This window comes from Cebus imitator, unplaced genomic scaffold (assembly GCF_001604975.1).
Source record: "Cebus imitator isolate Cc_AM_T3 unplaced genomic scaffold, Cebus_imitator-1.0 Scaffold107, whole genome shotgun sequence".
NCBI lineage: Eukaryota > Metazoa > Chordata > Mammalia > Primates > Cebidae > Cebus > Cebus imitator.
This window is the reverse complement of record NW_016107422.1, coordinates 1,092,032-1,110,940: the sequence shown is the minus strand read 5'-3', so window position 1 is coordinate 1,110,940 and position 18,909 is coordinate 1,092,032. Positions and strand designations below refer to the sequence as shown.

The following is an 18,909-nucleotide window of genomic DNA, read 5'->3' as shown; positions in this document are numbered from 1 at the left end:
TTGCCTTCTCGTTTTATTTCATTGAGTTGATCTTCAATCTCTGATATCCTTTCTTCTGCTTGGTCAATTCAGCTATTGAAACTTGTGTATGCTTCACGAAGTTCTCATGCTGTGTTTTTCAGCTCCATCAAGTCATTTATATTCCCCTCTAAGCTGTTTATTCTAGTTAGCACTTCATCAAACCTTTTTTCAAGGTTCTTAGTTTCTTTGCATTGGGTTAGAACATGACCTCTTAACTCAGAGAAGTTTATTACCCACGTTCTGAAGCCTGTTTGTCAATTCATCAGACTCATTCTCTATCCAGCCTTGTTCCCTTCCTGGTGCGGAGTTGTGACCCCTTGGAGGGGGAGAGGCATTCTGGTTTTGGGTATTTTCATCCTTTTTGCACTAGTTTCTTCCCATTTTTGTGGATTTATATAACTGTGGTCTTTGTGGTTGGTGACTTTCAGATGGGATCTCTGAGTGGACGTCCTTTTTGTTGCTCATGAAGTTATTTCTTTTTGTTTCTCAGTTTTCCTTCTAACAGTCAGCCCCCGCTGCTGAAGGACTGCTGGAGGTCCACTCCAGACCCTGCTTGCCTGGGGATCACCTGCAGCGGCTGCAGAATATAGGGTTGCTGCCGGTTTCTTCTTCTGTTATCTTTGTCCCAGAAAGATACCCATCAGATGTCAGCCTGAGCTCTCCTTTATGATGTGTCTCTTTGGATATACGGGGGTCAGGGAGCTGCTTGAGGAGACAGTGTGTCCCTTATAGGAGCTCAAGTGATGAGCTGTGAGCTCTGTTCTGTTCAGAACTGTTGGGCAGATATGTTTAAGTCTGTTGCAGCAGAATGCATAACCGCCTTTTTTTCCCAGGTGCTCTGTCCTGGGAAGGTAGGGCTTTATTTATAAGTTCCTGTCATTCTGCTGCCTTTTTTCAGAGATGCTCTTGCCGGCGACGAGGTAGCCTAGTCACAGTCTGCCAGCAGAGGCGTTGCTGAACTGCCGTGGGCTTTGCCCAGCAGCTGTGTGAACTTCCTTGCAGTTTTGTTTATAGGGGTATAGTTAGAACTGCCTCGGTAATGGCTGTCTGCCTCAGTAATGGCGGACTGCCTTGGTAATGGCGGACTGCCTTGGTAATGGCAGACTGCCTTGGTAATGGCAGATTGCTTGGTAATGGCGGACTACCTCGGTAATGGCGGACTGCCTTGGTAATGGCAGACTGCCCTGGTAATGATGGACTGCCTCGGTAATGGAGGTCTGCCTCAGTAATGGCAGACTGCCTTGGTAGTGGTGGACTGCCTCAGTAATTGCGGATGCCCTTCCCCCCACAGAGCTAGACCATCCTGGGTCCAGCTGTGCTTGCTGTGAAACTCAATCCAGAGCATTACAGATTGCTGGTCTTTGTGGGGCTGGGACCAGTTGAGCCAGATCACCTGGCTCCGTTTCAGCCCCCTTTTTTTCAGTTGAACAGGCGACTCTGTCTCCCAGGCGTTCCAGTTGCTGATGCCCGGATTTGTGTGAGTTTTTGTGCAGACACCCATTGCGCCAGCTGAAACAGCCACACTGGAGACTCATGGCACTTTTCCGCCTGGGAATCTCCTGGTCTATGGGCAGTAAAAATTCATTTGAAAATGCGGTGATCACTCACCCTCTGCATTTTCACTGGGAACTGCAATCCAGAGCTGTTCCTATTTGGCCACCTTGGATCCTCCCTCCTTTATTTATTTATTTAGAAACAGAGTCAAGCTCTGTGACCCAGGTTGGCATGCAGTGGCACTCTCTTGATTTAGGCTCACTGCAACCTCCACCTTCTGGGTTCAGACAATTCTGGTGCCTCAGCCTCAAGTGATCTGCCCACCTCAACCTCCCAAAATGCTGAGATTATAGGCATGAGCCACTGTGGCTGATCTACATCTTGTTATAATGTGGTACATTTACTAAGTTGATGAGCCAGTGTTGACACTTACTATTAACTAATGTCTGTAATTTGCATTGGAGTTCACACTTTTTGTTGTATATTTTATTATTTTTGGTTTTTGGTTTGTTTTGTTTTAAGAGACAGGTCTCACTAATGTTGCCCAGGCTAAAGTCAGATTTCTGGGCTCAAGCGATTCTCCCAAGTAGCTGGAACTATAGGCAAGTATTGTAGGTTTTGACAAATGTATAACGTGTATCCACCATTACTATATTATGCAAAATAGTTTCACTTTACCAAAAATCTCTATGCTCCATCTATTCATCCCTGCATTACATAAAAATAAAGATCCTAGCCCTTTGCATTCATTGTATGTTTTAGTATACAAAGCACTTGGTCTTTTAAGTCTCATAAAAATCCAGTGAGGTAAATATGAAACCTATCATTGCTATTCTGCAAATGATAAAATGGAGGAATGAGAAGGAATGGTGGAGAAGTTAAAAAGAGTAAGGGTGAATGTGGGTTTAAAATAGAAATACTCTCTCAACATCAAAAGAAAAGGATATAGGAATAGATGATTTAGTATTTTGTGAAACAAAAATACATATGCCTTTCCATAGCTAATTTAAAAGAGGAAGAATAAATGTAGGGTTGACAGTAATACTGATAAGAAGGTAATGGGCTGGGTGTGGTGGCTCATGCCTGTAATCTTAACCCTTTGGGAGGCTGAGGCCAGAGGATCGTTTGAGGCCATGAGTTCTAGACCAGCCTGGGCAACTTAGAGAAACTCCATTACTATCAAAACATGTTTAATTAAACATGGGCATGGTGTACATTCCTGCAGTCCTAGCTCCTTGGGAGAGTGAGGCAGGAAAATCACGAGCCCACGAGTTCAAGGCTGCATTGAGCCATGATTGTACCACTGCATTCCAGCCTGGTGACAGAGAAACCCTGTATTTAAAAAAAGAAGAAGAAGAAGGAGGTAATACGTTGGGAAAGTACCTGAATTTTTTAATTAGGAATGAAAAGTTTGCTTTTATATTACTAGGTTGATTACAATTGAGGAAAACAATTTTCCATTCTTTTGTAGATATTTTAGTTCATTTTGAAATGTGTTTAGAATGGTATATCTCTTATTAGTCTGTTGATAATTTTAGAGAAAAGAGACCAGATACTTCAGGTTCTGGTTTCTATTGCACTTTTCACTTGATAGATACACATCCAATTTTATAAGTAATATGTTATATTCTATTATAAGGAACCTCCTTGAGCCAAGAAATTATAAGTTACAGTGAGCTATGATCATACCATTGAACTTTAGCCTGGGTGACAGAGAAAGACCTGGTCTCTTAAAACTATTTTTTTAAAAAAAGGACCCCATTTTGGAGTACCAATTACTATATAGAACCTCAGTATTTTCTATGTCAACTGAAAAAAATTAAAGAAAAATAAATCATCGCAGTGATTATTTTTATTTGTTTTGAAATCACTAACATGTTCTACTGTTGATCTTTGGAGGTACATCATCTAGTTCCTATCCAAAGGAACAATCACAGCCATGGTTTCTTTTTTAAAAGATGCTAGAGAATTTTCTTTATCTCTGTCTCTGCCCCTCTCAGTGTATCTACGTTTAGGTCAAGAGCATATTTACAGCCAATGGACACACGCCAGTACTTATACTGCCTAAAGCCCAAGAAGGAATTTGCAGAAAAAGCAGGCATCATTAAGGGAGTAACAGTAATTGGAAAACTGGATATAGTATGGAAAACAAATCTAGGTGAAAGGGGAAGGTTACAGACCAGCCAACTTCAAAGAATGGTGAGTTTGGAAAAAAACTTCACTGGGGTGTGTGGGAGACAGGCAGTTAAAACAACTTAAATATTTTTACATCCATCAGCAAAAAAACTGGAGCACTATAAAAGGCATTAATATTACTAGAGAAGAAAAGATTAATAGTTTCACAGAAATGTGGGTAGAAAACTGGTGTTGCCATGAATGAAAAATGGTCAGTGTTAATTTATCCTTAATACATGTGTTCTTTATCAAACAAATTGAAATAACTGCTTATCAAGTGTCCCTCCTTTAGTAACACATGGTCGCTCTTCTTCTGACATCCAAATACATTAAGGTTTTCTATTTTGCAATGTCCTGAAACTCTTGGACTTACTGCATTCACCTGCTGAGTTCATACCGTTTTTAAGATGTTAAAAATCCTGAGGCAGCCGGGCACGGTGGCTCACACCTGTAATCCCAGCACTCTCGGAGGCCGAGGCAGGCAGATCACAAGGTCAGGAGTTTGAGACCAGCCTGGCCGACACAGTGATACTCTGTCTGTACTAAAAATATAAAAATTAGCTGGGCATGGTGGCTCATGCCTGTAATCCCAGCTACTCGGGGGACTGAGGCAGGAGAATTGCTTGAACCCAGGAGGTGGAGGTTGCAGTGAGCTGAGATTGTGCCATTGCACTCCAGTCTGGACAACAAAAGCAAAACTCTGTCTCAAAAAAAAAGAAAAAAAAAAATCCTGAGGCATCTCCTCAGAAGGTGAGTTCTACTAAAGTTATCTTATATGCATCGGTTACATATTTTACCTAATTTCTGCTCTGAGAATAGAGATAGCTACCAGACTTCTTTTTCTTATGCTTATAAGAATATATGACAGGATCCTCCTTCCTTTATGCTGAATATTACATGTTTTGACATACTCTAAGTTGTACTTTTCTTTCACTGTTTGAGGCAGTAATTTAAAAAAAAAAAAGATGATGACAGTGATGATCCCTAGGACCACTTAAATATAGCTATTAGTTATTTTTCTGCCATGGCCTGTTCCAAGCCTCAGTGTTGTTATAGTCCATCCTAATCTGTGTGTCTTGTGAAAAGTCATGATTTTCTTCCTGGCTCCTTTTAACATCATCCTCCTCTTTCTTTAGAAAATAATGTGACCTATTTAAAGTATAGATATAGAGGCTACAGTATCTGGAAAGTGTCCCTTCAACTCCCTGAATTTTCTTGACTTACTACTTACCTGTGAGATTCATTTTACCTCTACTGAACATGGAGTAATTATTTATATAACAAATACAGTCCAGGTCTGCCAGGCTATTCCACAGGCAGTCGCTGCAAAAGAACATATAATGAGGTAAGAGTAAAGGGAATTAGAAGTATTTTCTTAGAACATCAGCTTAGAAACCCAACAACTGTTGAGTGAATGTGCTCCTGTGGTGCCTTCATTAAAATGGAAAGGTTTTATGATGGATATATATTAACTGTGTTGCTTGTTTTCTTAGGCTCCAGGTTATGGAGATGTTAGATTGTCTTTGGAGGCAATACCAGATACCGTAAACCTCGAAGAACCTTTTCATATTACCTGTAAAATAACAAACTGCAGGTAATGCCACCGTTTGAGGATGGATGTCCTTTCTACCTCACCTACCTAGAATAGAATTTTTAAATCTTTTTATTACTATCTCCTTTTGAGTTTCCTCTTGACATATAGCCTTCTCTAATGTTGATATTGAGTACTGTAAAATTTTTCATCTGGTAGCAGTATAATTACATATTTGTAAAAGCCTATTGTATTATGCATCTTCTGTATTTTCATTCACGCGTTACACCCTATGAGGTGGGTATTCATTGTTCACATTCTATGCAAGAGAAAGCCAACTCAGAGAGGCTAAGTGACTTAGTCAATCTCAGAGGGCTAGAAAAGATGGGGCCAGAATTTTAAACCAGGTATATTTGACTTCAAAGTTTCTCTTTTCATTGTTTATACTTCCTTCACCAAAACATGAATTCTAATAGGTTCTTACATATTAATACATTATGAGTTAAAGTAGTAAGATTTTTTGAGGCATACGTGTACTTGAGCTGTATCTTGAGTATTAAGAAACCAAACATTGTTTATGGATTTAATGTAAGGGGAAATCATTGATTCAAAAACAGGGTTTTGACAATAGAGAGAGAGCATAATCTGAACTATCAGGAAGCAAAGAGCACAGGGCTTTGAAACTAGAAAAAAGTAGAATTAAGTTCCAGTCCTATTACCTCTGCTCCTACTTGCCTTACCACTTGGTTTGTATTATTATTTGTATTATTATCTTTATTTTCCTTTCTATATAAATGTTATTCTCTCCCCCTACACACCAGAGATATGCACATTAATTTGTGAAATTAATAATAGTCATGTAGTGCATCTACCCTGGTCGCTGGCACATAGTAGGCATCTCAAATGTTTGTTAGGGAGATACAGATATATAAAAGTTAATACTGTAAGGTCAATATGTCTACAAAAAAAAATAAAATTTAAATAAGCAGTTTAAAATATGGAGCCAAGTATAAGAATAAACAGCTAAAGGAGCCATAAGTAGCCATGAATGGTGGGAGGAGACTATTTTTCATTATGAGCCTTTCGGTTATTTAAAAAAGAACAATGTGCATATACTTTTATTAAGTTTTTTTTAACTTAACATAGTTAAGCTGAACTGGTGATATCTGTTATAAGCAGAAGGAGTCTTTTCTTGGTAAATAATTCAGTTAGCAAAGCTGAATAGTATTTATGTCTTACGCATCTTGCCAGTTGTTTTCCAGGTTATGGTAAAGTAACATAAAATATCAAAAGGACTAGACCAGAATCAGCTGTTTTCTTCTTTTTCTGTAGAGTACCTAACAGAAACAGTGAGAATATATGGCAACAAGATTAGACACAAATGTCTGGAAGTCTCCCAGAAAAATGGTAAAACTGTTAACAGCAGATCAGGAGGCCAGTGTTGAATGATAGAACTAGGAGGCCAACATCCAGACAGGCAGATTAGTCTGAGGCCGTTTTAAGTGCTAGAAGGTGTGACTTTCTTTCATAGTCCTGATTCTATTTTAAGTGAAATTAAAATGTTATAATAGCTTCTCTCTTTCTGGTTTTTATTCTCCTGGATACTGAGAAAACAAGTTTACTGTCACTAGTAGAAATATCGCAGAACTTCTTTGTGAAATGAACAAGATTTATTCCTATTCTGATTCCTCCAGCAGTGAAAGGACTATGGATCTGGTTTTGGAAATGTGCAATACCAATTCCATCCACTGGTGTGGAATTTCAGGAAGACAGCTGGGAAAGCTGCATCCAAGTTCTTCGCTCTGTCTTGCCCTTACTCTGCTTTCTTCAGTGCAGGGTCTGCAAGTATGCTGTCTTTTCAGAAATTCCAAGATTTGGGGGCTATTAACTTACAAGTCATTTGTAATATCCATATTTTCTCTAAATGAATGAAAACTTAAGACTCATCTCTCTCTCTCTCTCTCCCTCTCTCTCTCTCTCTCAATAGAGTGTCTCCGGCTTAAGACTAACAGACACATTCTTAAAGAGAACATATGAATATGATGACATTGCACAAGTCTGTGTGGTATCTTCGGCCATTAAAGTGGAAAGCTGAAGGAAATTTCCAATGTTATGCTTTTCATTTAGTTTCACAGAACTGCTCTTTTTGTCACCTTTGTAAATGATGATGTCAGCAACAAATATGTTCTCCTGTAAAATGGTTAAAATATTATTTGTTTTGAAGAGATCTGATTTTATCTTGTAAATTATGTTCGAAATGAACATGTGTATGTTTTCTACACCTATTATTTCATTTCATTTTAGATGACCATTGGACTTTGTTCTCCAAAAGCTTATGTATTTGAAACCATTTGTCCCTAGCAAGTATCTAGAACAGGAGTCAGCAAACTTTTTATGTAAGGTACAAGATACTAAATATTTTAGATTTTGCAGGCCATATGGTTTTTTGTCACAAATACTGAACTCTGCCATTATACTGCAAGAGCAGACAGTAGGCAAAAAAAGTACAGTGGTATACACAAAAAGAGGCAGCTGGACTCTGGAGGCTGAGGCAGGAGAATCACTTGAAAATTGCCATAATCCAAGATCATGCCACTGCACTCTAGCCTGAGCAACAGAGCAAGACTCTCTCAAAAACAAAACAAAACAAAAAAAAACACAAAAGGCAGCTGGACAGATTTGGCCTGCAGGATATAGTCTGCTGACCTCAATGTAGAAGATAACAGTTGCTTCTCAGAACTTTTCAATATTTTTTTAAGAAATATTTCAGCTTAAGGCCGGGCGCGGTGGCTCAAGCCTGTAATCCCAGCACTTTGGGAGGCTGAGGCGGGTGGATCACGAGGTCAAGAGATCGAGACCATCCTGGTCAACATGGTGAAACCCCGTCTCTACTAAAAATACAAAAAATTAGCTGGGCATGGTGGTGCGTGCCTGTAATCCCAGCTACTCAGGAGGCTGAGGCAGGAGAATTGCCTGAACCCAGGAGGTGGAGGTTGCGGTGAGCCGAGATCGCGCCATTGCACTCCAGCCTGGGTAACAAGAGCGAAACTCCGCCTCAAAAAAAAAAAAAAAAGAAATATTTCAGCTTAGTCCAGTTTTTTTCCTAGCTATTCAGTCAACAGAAAAAGTTTACTTAAAACAATGGGGGTAGTCATCCTATAACCTGATATTTGCTAACACAGTATAAGCTTTCTAGTTGTTTTCAAAATTGCTATAATGGTTTGTGTCTGTGTTTGTATATTATGCCTACAAACATACATGTCTTTCAGGTACTAAACAGATCAGAGTTGGTTTTACATTTTGGGTTATTGGTTTTTTTCATTAATTCTAAACTAAGGATAATACTTATTTTCTAATTATAAGCCAAAAACTCCTGGTTCTTTTTTTTTCCCCATTGTATAAGCCACTTATTTTGATAAAGTATATTTAAATAATTTCTATCTTCTGATGTGATTTCAAACTAAATTATGTATTACTGTTATAAAACTTTCTCCATGTAATCACACTTAGTTATCAGCAAAGTAGTGAGAAAGTTGAGGTTGTAAACAATTTTGCAGCATGAATGTAACAAGAAGTTTCAGTATTTTGTCAGGAAAACAAAAGCTTAGGCTGTTAAATAAAAGCTATCCTATTTTGGTAAGTTGAAATTCAAGAATGTATGTATAATTTCTTAAATGTAAGAGTGCATTAAATCAAATACAAAAACTGGTTTTTCAATGCATAATTATTTATTGCCATGACAAATTGTTTGAATGAAAGCTATATTCAGAAGGTTTGCACCTCATAATTGATGAAATGTCTGTATAAAATAAAGTGCAAGCAGTGTAAAATTGAAGTCTCTTCATCTCAAAATGATTAAGATTGATTAAATGATGAAATAACATTTTATAGCCACTGTACTGGATACTTGGATTGTTTTTCAAGCATCTTCTTATGACTGAATCTTCTGTTTCATTGTGTTTCAAATTTTAAAAGTAACATGATGGTCACTTGGAATCTCCTCTATATTTTAATTATAGTCTCTTCTGTTTATAAACAATAACTTAGACACATATTCATACTTTAAAGATTAGATAATGCCATCTTAGAAAGGATCTGTTTAACCTATATTATAAAAGTTAGATAGATACACAATTTGGTACATTAAATGAAAACGTCATTTGCATATAGAGAACCTGTTCTGTTTTACATATATAGTATAATAGCTACAGCTACTACAAGAAATATGATTAATGGAAGTCAAACATTTAGTAGAATGCTTAAAGAGTTACTTTAATAATGCCCTCTTATTTTTCGGTTAGATAGCAACTATATTTCCCAGACAAGCAAGAAAATGTATGGGGCATTTTTTATAAATTTAAAAGTAGCTAGCACAATCCAACCACACAAAACTTTTTTGAAATAGCTTGCAATGCTGTGATTCCAAAGTGATGAAATTACTTGAAGAGCAAAAATGGCTTGAATAGAATGAAAATATGCGTTGAGTGGACAGATAGCATCTAGATTGAATTTGTTACAGGTGGTATGTTAGCAAAGACACAGATAAATGAAATCGAAGAAATATACCAATTCCCATTATTTCATATAAAAAGAATGGCTAACTTAACTACAGATGTTAGCACATGAAGACATTGTTTTACAGTTTTTTTCTTATAGTATCTTTGGGTAATATTGGCCAAATAAAATGAGTTGGGAAGTGTTTCCTCCTCCTCTGCTTCTTAGAAGAGATTGTTTAGAATTGGTATTATTTCTCCCTAAGTGTTTAGTAAAATTCATCATTGATGTTATCTGGGCCTGTAGTTTTCTTTCTAGGAAGGTTTTTAACTTAAACACAAACTCAATTTCCTTAATAAATATGGGTCTATTTAGTTTTTATTCAGTGAGCTTTCTAGTTTGTATCCTACAAGGAATTTGTTTCATCTAAGTTGTTAAATATACAATCCTTGAGTTGGTCATGGTGTTTTCTAGTTAGCCTTTTAATACCCATAGTGACTGTAGTATATCCCCTCTTTCATTTCTGTCACTGTTAATTTGTAGCTTATCTTATTGCTCTGAAAGCATTTTTAATGCACTCAAGATAGTTAACGCTAGAAACTTCTTATTCAACACCAAATATGAGTGACTAATTTTTAATTAAGGATCTATTTCTTTTTTATATCACAGTAATAACTTCTATGTGATTAGTAGTAGTACTTCATTCTGTATAATACTGGAATACTAGGAATTCATTCTAACTTAGTGAAAAATGAAGTTGGCTTAGATGGGATACGAATTTAACTTCTGAGGGCCTAAGACTTAATTTAAATTCTACAGAACCATATATCTACAGATCTTCATTGTAGCTCTAGTGCAGGTGCTTAGGTGTCTACAAGTCTAATTGAGAAACATCTAGTGTTCCTCTAAATTAGAGTCCTTGTATCTATATCAAAACCACCTAGTGTACTGTTTAAAATGGCCATTCCTAGGCCTTATTACAGGACCTACTATATCAGAATTTAACATGTGGCCCCGAATCTGCATCTTTAATGAATTCTCCAGGTGATTCTTACAATGAAGTTATAGAACTACTGCTCTAATGTCACAAAGGAGAAAGAGAAAAGTTGGTTTTTAAATTTCAAGATACAAAATAATTAGTCTTTTTTCTTTCTTTCTTTTTTTTTTTTTTTTTTTTGAGTTGGAGTCTTGCTGTCACACAGCCTACAGTGTGGTGGCGCAATCTCGGCTCACTGCAACATCTGCCTCCCAGGTTCAAGCGATTCTCATGCCTCAGCCTTCCAAGTAGCTGGGATTACAGGCACCCGCCACCATACCAGGCTAATTTTTGTATTTTCAGTAGAGACAGGGTTTTACCATGTTGACCAGGCTGGTCTCAAACTCCTGACCTCAAGTGATCTGCCTGCCTCTGCCTCCCAAAGTGCTGGGATTACAGGCATGAACCACTGTGCCAGGCCAATTAGTCTTTTGATAATGGTTCCATGAGGCCTAATCATCTGCATTATTACCAATTTAATTTTATATTACTTCGTGGCCAGGCACAGTGGCTCACACCGGTAATCCCAGCACTTTGAAAGGCCAAGGTGGGCAGATCATTTGAGATCAGGAGTTCAACACTAGCCTGGCCAATATGATGAAACCCAATCACCATCAAAAACAAAAATTAGCTGGATGTCATGGCAGGCACTCATAATCCCAGCTACTCAGGAGGTTGAGGCTTGAGAATTGCTTGAACCCAGGAAGTGGAGGTTGCAGTGAGCTGAGATCACAACACTGCACTCCAGCCTGGCAACAGAGTAAAACTCCATCTCAAAAAAAAACCCACCAAATTTATGTTACTTCCTTTTTCAGTTTTCCCTCACAAAACTTGTGAAGTCATTACATGTCAGCACCAATTTCATGATAAATAAACAAAAAATATATTCCACTCGGAATTTAATTAAATAATCACCCTCACTGCAGTTAGATCCATGCCATTAATGCCTAATGCTCCTTTTCTCCACTAAGTAATATGGCATCTAATTTATAATAAAGATTTTAAGTCTCTTGTTATATTTTAAATTGCATCAAATTTAAACTATGTTAATTATAAGACTGGCATGCCAAGCCAAATTATCATGGATTACATGAACAAGCAATGTTAGTGATAGATGATGCTTTTTGTTATCCATCAAATAATTACTAAGTTTCCTTTTTTTAAAAAAAAAATCAGTGTTTATGGGCACGCAAATACCATTTAGAAAATCCTTAACTTAGGAGCAAGTCACTGGCTTAGTTAAATGTGTTTATATTTGATAGTTTCCAAGGTAAGGTTACCACTGGGGAAATTGTGATAATTAAGTCAAACAGTGATATCACTGACCTAACCAGTGCATTAAGGATTTCTAAATGTATCTTATTGTGTATTTAACGTAAGTGGCCATGCTAATGTTATCAATACCAAACTGCAGACAAGATTAGTTAAGAACTATGCAGAAAACCTGAGCATCCTACCTTTACTTTCTATACAATCACATTACCAATTTTTTTCTTTTCAAAACATCCGTTGCATCAAGTGCTGCTTCCTAACAGCTCTTAAGATTCCCTGTTTGCCAGGACAAGCAACATTAAAGATATTGTTTCCCATGTTATTTATTCATTACTGATAGTACTTATCAAAGCTAAACCTAGATAATATTCCTTCTCTCCTGACATACTGCTCGGTAGCAAGTACATGCCTTCTCAACCAGCATAGGAAACCTTTCCTTTGGGTCATTTCACCTCTCAAAAAACTTCGCTTAAGGGAAATTGGAGCTAAAGAGCTTACCAACAAATAGCCCTACTGGAGTTCAATAAATATACTTTGCTATTAAATCTAATATACAAATATGATATAAGTTTGAAAATGGAACCTTATCCCAGTGCTATATTGGCACTTAAAGGCCAGTGATCATTTCCAAAGGAGTCATGTTATGTTTTGAGTCTGTTTGTGATACACCTATTGTCTAAACGGATTTATTCTTTAAGAATATACACAAGAGGTTTTCCTCCATTATTTTCAAACATCAGATATGGTGTTTGGTTTTTTGAAGGAGGGAGGGGGTACTATCTACAACAAATACTTCATTCATAGCCATAAACTATTTGTATCCTGGGCTTCAGCCCCTAGTCGAATCAGGAATGCTCTTCAGCGCTGCTGCTGAATGATCTGCTCCGGATGTGATTTCTCAGTTGCTCTATAAGTTCAGGATTTTGTTGCTGTATCTGCTGAGCAAACTGTTGTCCCCTGTAGTAAAGATGCAACGTGGTTTGAATAGGGAATTACCAGTCACACTTACCCATGCAAAAAGAACTGCAGAAAATGTGGGAGCTACCTACAGGGGGCTTTTTCTATAAAAACAAGTTTTAGAGCCACAACTTTAGTATCTACGAGTTTACCAATACCTCCATATAGCATAATTACAATGCAGTGTTCTTTATAAGAAACAAAACACCCATGCTAATAAAATGAATACTTCAATTGGGTGAAATCTACTTCTATAGTGCTAATAACAAAGAAGCAAAGGGCTAAGAAGTATATGTTTTTATTGTATGTGCTCAAATATAATGCTTTTATACATAAGTCTTAACAATCTCATATAACACCCAGTTTGGGATGCTTTGGGAGGTTACCTAACAACTAATTTTAAAAACACTAAGAAGTTTATCACAAATTCTAGTGTGTGACCCTCTATTGGCAGTGTTAGGCATTACTATATGCCACTTAAAGGTCATTCTAAAAATGCAATATTCTAAGTGGATACACGGTTGTGATGACAACAAATGGTACTGTGGCTTCATATAAAGTGTCCAGCAAAAGCATCAGACACAGTTTCAAAACTCAAAGTTATCTTCACCAATTTAAGTGAAGGCAATGTGCTCAAGTAACAAGTTGATGCAGGTAGTTCCTCTAAGTGTTGACAGGCACTGAAAAAGTTTGAATAAAATAGTTTCCTGAATTGGCTGAACGTTAAAGTAGGTAACGTGATTTTAAACTATGTATGTGTACCTAAATTGATATATATTTTAAGTAGATACTTGACCTTCATCTGTGTCCCTGAGTAGTTTGAAGTCTGCTAAAAAAAAACATTTTCTTGGCTCTTTATTGGAAAAAAAAAATGGGGGATTAATAGCTTTATATATATATGAGATCACAATTTATTTGGAGATATAACTTTTACTGTTTGTCTCCATACCCTCAAAGTAACAGGTCACCAATCCTTGGGACCCTCTGTAACCAAAGATATTGCAATGATGCCACCACTTAGAAAACCGAGGACCCTAATTTCATACTGACAACACAATCAAGTAAAACTAAAATTAGGCTGCAAATGAAAAGACTAAATGTGCTTTGGCTTCTTTAGTAAGTCACTAACCTGTACCTCAGTCTCTCTAGACATTGAGTAGGGATATAAATTATCTACTTTTCTAATATCTGTCCCTCACCTGCCTTATTGAGATGGTGCCAGAAAAGAAAAAAAAAAATCTGTTGGTACTTGACTGTCCCCTTTTAATAAAGCATAATGAGTAGGGGAAAAAAAGCAGAATGAACATATGATTCTTTTTCTCAACAGACAGGGCTGGCCAGACCAGGTCTGGATTCCTGCCCTGCAGTCTAAAAAGTAGTTCTAATTCATGAACTTCTTTCAGATTTAGTAAGTTTAAAGAGGCCAATATTACTAACAGTAAAAGATAAAAATTTAAAAAGAATGCCCTTACCCCTCACCAAAGAGATAAGCTGTAAAACATAAAAGACATCTTCTATTTTAAATAATACTTACGCTTGGATGAGGCTTGATAGGTCAGTTAGGCCCCCAACTCCAGCAGCAGGTCCCCCAATGGCATTTGTCATCATCCCTGACATTCTAGAGTACACAAGAAATACATCACTGGGATTGGTGTATATTCTTAACAAATAAGACAACTGGACGAGGAAAAGTTAATAAAATATGCCCATGTTATGCCAGAGGCTAGACCAAATGTGTATTGCTTTAAGCTCCAACTGACTGCCATTTGGAACAGTTTCATCATTTTTGAGCTGATGTGCTCGAATTAGGAGGCTGGCAAGTAGAATCAAGGAAATATAATAAGCTATTTCTATATACTTACAGCTGTTGAACTTGAGGGTTCTGCATTAAACTTGCTGCCTGGAATTGAAAAATAGCACCTCCCATTAAAGGCAGTTAATATATGTAGGGATTTTTAACAAAGATTTTTTTTTTTGGAAGAATGAAAGCTAAACCATGTATGCACTAACATTTTGTAAAGTTTCAGTGTGCTATGCAAAGTAAATGGGAACATAAAAAGAGAGGAGGTACTAGAAAAAGTGCCATTAAGAAGACATGGTGAGGATGCAGAGATTACAAACAACACTATAAACTGAGGACATTGACAGCAGTTTACTTACTACACTGATCACATCAATTAAGCCAAAAGGAAAAATAGGAACGTTAAAAGTATAGTTAAGGAATCTCCTACACTTGAGAAGGTCCACTCCGAATGAGCTCTTAAGAGATGTGACTTTGCTCCACAGGGCCCAGCAGTTTCAATCCTTCCCATGCTTACAGTGGCACAGAGAATTAAATTTATGTGCACACACACTTTTAAAATATTCTATTTTGAAAGCATCACAGTTTCTTTGGCCTCAAATGGGGACTGTCAACAATATTCATATAAAATTTGAATTTAGTCTAAATCTTTATAGACAATAGTTTTTATTCAGGGACTCTCTATGAAGTGTTGGGCACTTGCTTATATTACCAGAAAGATCACTGATTGATTTGCAAATAATTCAAAACTTTCCTCAAGTCCCAGTCAGGATTGGTGCCTCTGAGCCAACCCATAAGTGCTAAGGGCATTACACAGGAAAAGCAGGCCGTATGAGCTGTAAACATTTTGCAATCCCTTTAAACTGGCTCTGCAACAGCAGTTCTTTCCATTCTCCCAGAATCTAGGAAATAGAAGAAATTTAGAGCAGATCTATGGCTTTTCCGGTCACTTTTCAGTAAGCAGTCCTCCTGTCACTTTAAGTTGTATAAAATGACCTCCAGTTCAGTAATTAATGTCTCAGTGTAACAACCAAAAACATAAAGCTTCATTTATAGGTAAAACTTTTTCCTTCCCTAGCATGGGCCTGCTACACATTGGCCAGTTGCAGCAGAAAAGAGGCAACAGTGACTGCTCTGTTTCCCATCATAGGGGTCCCCAACCCTTGGGCCACAGACAGTTAGGAACCAGGCTGCAGAGCAGCAGGTTAGCAGTGGGTGAGTGAGATCAGCTGCAGCATTAGATTCTCAGAAGAGCAAGAGCCCTACTGTGAACTGCATATGTGAGGCATCTAGGTTGAGTGCTTCTCATGAAAATTTAATGATTCTCCCCATCCTTCTCTTACCCTCTACGCCCAGTATGGTCCATGGTAAAATTGTCTTCCATGAAACTAGTCCCTGTTGCCAAAAAGGTTGGGGACTACTGTCCTATAGTGCTTTTTTTTTTTTTGTCACCCAGACTGGAGTGCAATAGCATGACCTCAGCTCACTGCAACCTCAGCCTCCTGGGTTCCAGCAATTCTCTCCTGCCTCAGCCTTCCAAGTAAGTGGGATTACAGGTGTGCACCACCACATCCAGCTAATTTTTGTATTTTTAGTAGAGACAGGGTTTCGCCAGGTTGGCCAGGATGGTCCGGAATGCCTGACCTCAAGTAATCCGCCCACCTCAGCCTCCCAAAGTTCTGGGATTACAGGCATGAGCCACCAGGCCCAGGCCTATAGTGCTTTATCCTGTAGTGCTTCTAGTCCTCTTCCCCCAACTTGTGATTAGGAGTTCTGGCCCTCCAGGGTGAGGGTTAAATGGAGGTAAAGGTGAAAGGAACAGGAAAGTTCTTATTTGATGACTGGTATTATCTTACTAGTTTTGCATAGGTGCTCTTTGAATTTGCAAGGTGTTAAAAAAAACTGCTGTAGTTCTCTTACAGGGTACTTTCTAGTGTTCTTCAGACACTTCTCCCTTCCTTACACCCCTGGAGATTTCTCATCTATTCTTTGAAAAGGGTAATTTACTCTCTGGATGGATGAGAGTACTTTCGTTTCAGTCTCAGGTTCTTGGCAGTCCTCCAAAGATTCTGTGTTGGGATCCTGTCACACTTCCAAGAAAGCCTCTTGGACATATTCAGACACACCCTCTCACAATTGTGTGTGCTCACCTTGGTCGACAGGAAACACCTCTGCTCCACTGTCATCAGTATAGTAACTGCCCAAACCACACAGCTAATTCTGCCACTGGTTTTCCAGTTGAACATCAGGTAGAAAGTCTCTGGACCAGAAAAGCCCTTTCTCAGTGGCGGCTTGAGATGAGAGCAAGCTTCCCCACTTCCTTCATATATGGAGCCCTAGAACTCTAATAGCTCTCTCCAAAAATCATGTTTTTATCTCTATCAACCTGGCCCTTTTTACAAGTCACAAAACATGTTTTTTATCCCCATCTTTTGCAACTCCTACATGGTGGTCTCACACCTTATTTTGGTACATAGCAGCTTGGAGCCTAAGCCAAATCTGAAACTAAAAGAATTCCATTTTCACATCCTGTCACAATTCCATAACCTGAGTCCTAGAATGGGTAGCCATGCTTAAAAAAAAAAAAAAAGTCACAAGACCTACAAAACATGTATTTGCCAGCATGGTAAGAAGACTGAAATTTGATGAGGGAAAAATAAAAACAACCTATTGCTAAAAAGACTTATCTCACTGAGAATGAGTCATCTGTGCATTTCAGTTCAACAGAAGATGTAATTGATGCAAGACAAATTTTTTTGAAGGAAACAAAAGATGAATAAAAACCGATTTCTGCCCTCCAAGGGCATATCATGTGATAGAATAATCCTCATCCAAAAAATACAGTCACCCCAGGAGCTTGATAACATCTTAGACCCACTAAATCAAAGTTACCACATATTGGGCTACAGCATGTTATGTTCTCAAAAAGACCCATAAATTAATAAATTATTTTGTTGGTTTGAAGAATAGAGGGCATTTTATACACACACACACACACACAGACACGACTCTTAAGATAGAAAACAAGGCAGACAATGCTGAGGGGCAAGCCTAGGGAACCACAATGACCAAATACTCAGACTGCAGATGTTAGATATCTTCCTAGGACCACTTTAATGTAAGAGAATAGTTTTTGTTTGGATGGTTGGTTGTTTTGGTTTTTTGTTTTTGTTTTTTGAAACGGAGTCTCATTCTGTTGCCCAGGCTGGAGTACAATGGCATGGTCTTGGCTCACTGCAACCTCTGCCTCCCGGGTTCAAGCAATTCTCTTGCCTCAGCCTCCCAAGCAGCTGGGATTACAGGTGCCTGCAACCACACCTGGCTAATTTTTGTACTTTTAATAGAGACAGGGTTTCACCATGTTGGCCAGGCTGGTCTCGAACTTCTGACCTCGTGATCTGCCTGCCTCGGCTTCTCAAAGTGCTGGGATTACGGGCATGAGCCACTGTGCCCAGCCAAGACAGTTTTTAACTTTTCATATATTGGCAGACTCCTATGCCAATTTGATGAAAAATATGATACTCTCCCTGGAAAAATGCACATATACACATGTACACAGATTTTTATACACAATTTTGGGGAAATCCCTGAGCTTCCTGAAGTCCATCCTTGGCTTTCCCACAGGAGGCACATGGACAGGTTAAGAACCCTGCCATTCAGTCAGAGAGAAAGGTGAGACCACCTACAAAGGGAAGCCTATTAGACTAATAACAGATCTCTAAGCAGAAATCCTACAAGCCAGGAGAGATTGGAGACCAATATTCAACATTCTTAAAAGAATTTCCATCCCAGAATTTCACATCTGGCCAAAGTAAGCTTCATAAGCAAATGAGAAATAAGATCCTTTTCAGACAAGCAAATGCTGACGGAATTCATTACTAACAGACCTGCCGTACAAGAGGTCCTGAAGGGAGCACTAAATATGGAAAGGAAAAACTGTTACCAGCCACTACAAAAACACACTGAAGTACATAGACCAGTGACACTATTAAGCAACCACATAAGTCTGCAAACTAACCAGCTAGCATCATGATGACAAGATCAAATTTACACATACCACTACTAATCTTAAATGTAAATAAATGTCCCAATTAAAAGACACAGAATAGCAAGCCAGATTAAAAAAAA

At 38.1% G+C, this 18,909-nt stretch overlaps 2 protein-coding genes across 6 annotated transcripts in view; one reads left to right on the top strand and one right to left on the bottom strand.

Moving 5' to 3' along the window:
• The window catches only part of TRAPPC13 (trafficking protein particle complex 13), a 51,434-nt gene extending 43,583 nt beyond the window's left edge, over positions 1–7,851 (top strand). For 2 of the 4 annotated variants that reach the window (XM_017537859.2, XM_017537857.2), the window contains 4 exons: positions 3,516–3,714; positions 5,184–5,284; positions 6,919–7,066; positions 7,209–7,851. In XM_017537859.2, the coding sequence (XP_017393348.1) occupies positions 3,516–3,714; positions 5,184–5,284; positions 6,919–7,066; positions 7,209–7,316 (556 nt within the window). In that variant the 3' untranslated portion in view covers positions 7,317–7,851. Of the gene's footprint in view, positions 1–3,515; positions 3,715–5,183; positions 5,285–6,915; positions 7,067–7,208 lie in introns of all 4 variants that reach the window. The other 2 variants (XM_017537858.2, XM_017537856.2) reach the window with 1 other exon arrangement.
• A 4,825-nt stretch (positions 7,852–12,676) lies between these two features.
• The window catches only part of SGTB (small glutamine rich tetratricopeptide repeat containing beta), a 50,790-nt gene continuing 44,557 nt past the window's right edge, over positions 12,677–18,909 (bottom strand). For both annotated transcript variants that reach the window (XM_017537860.2, XM_017537861.2), the window contains exons 9-11: positions 14,843–14,880; positions 14,515–14,598; positions 12,677–12,980 (exon numbers count right to left, since the gene is read on the bottom strand). In XM_017537860.2, coding sequence (XP_017393349.1) covers positions 12,869–12,980; positions 14,515–14,598; positions 14,843–14,880 — 234 coding nt within the window. In that variant the 3' untranslated portion in view covers positions 12,677–12,868. The remainder of the gene's footprint in view (positions 12,981–14,514; positions 14,599–14,842; positions 14,881–18,909) is intronic.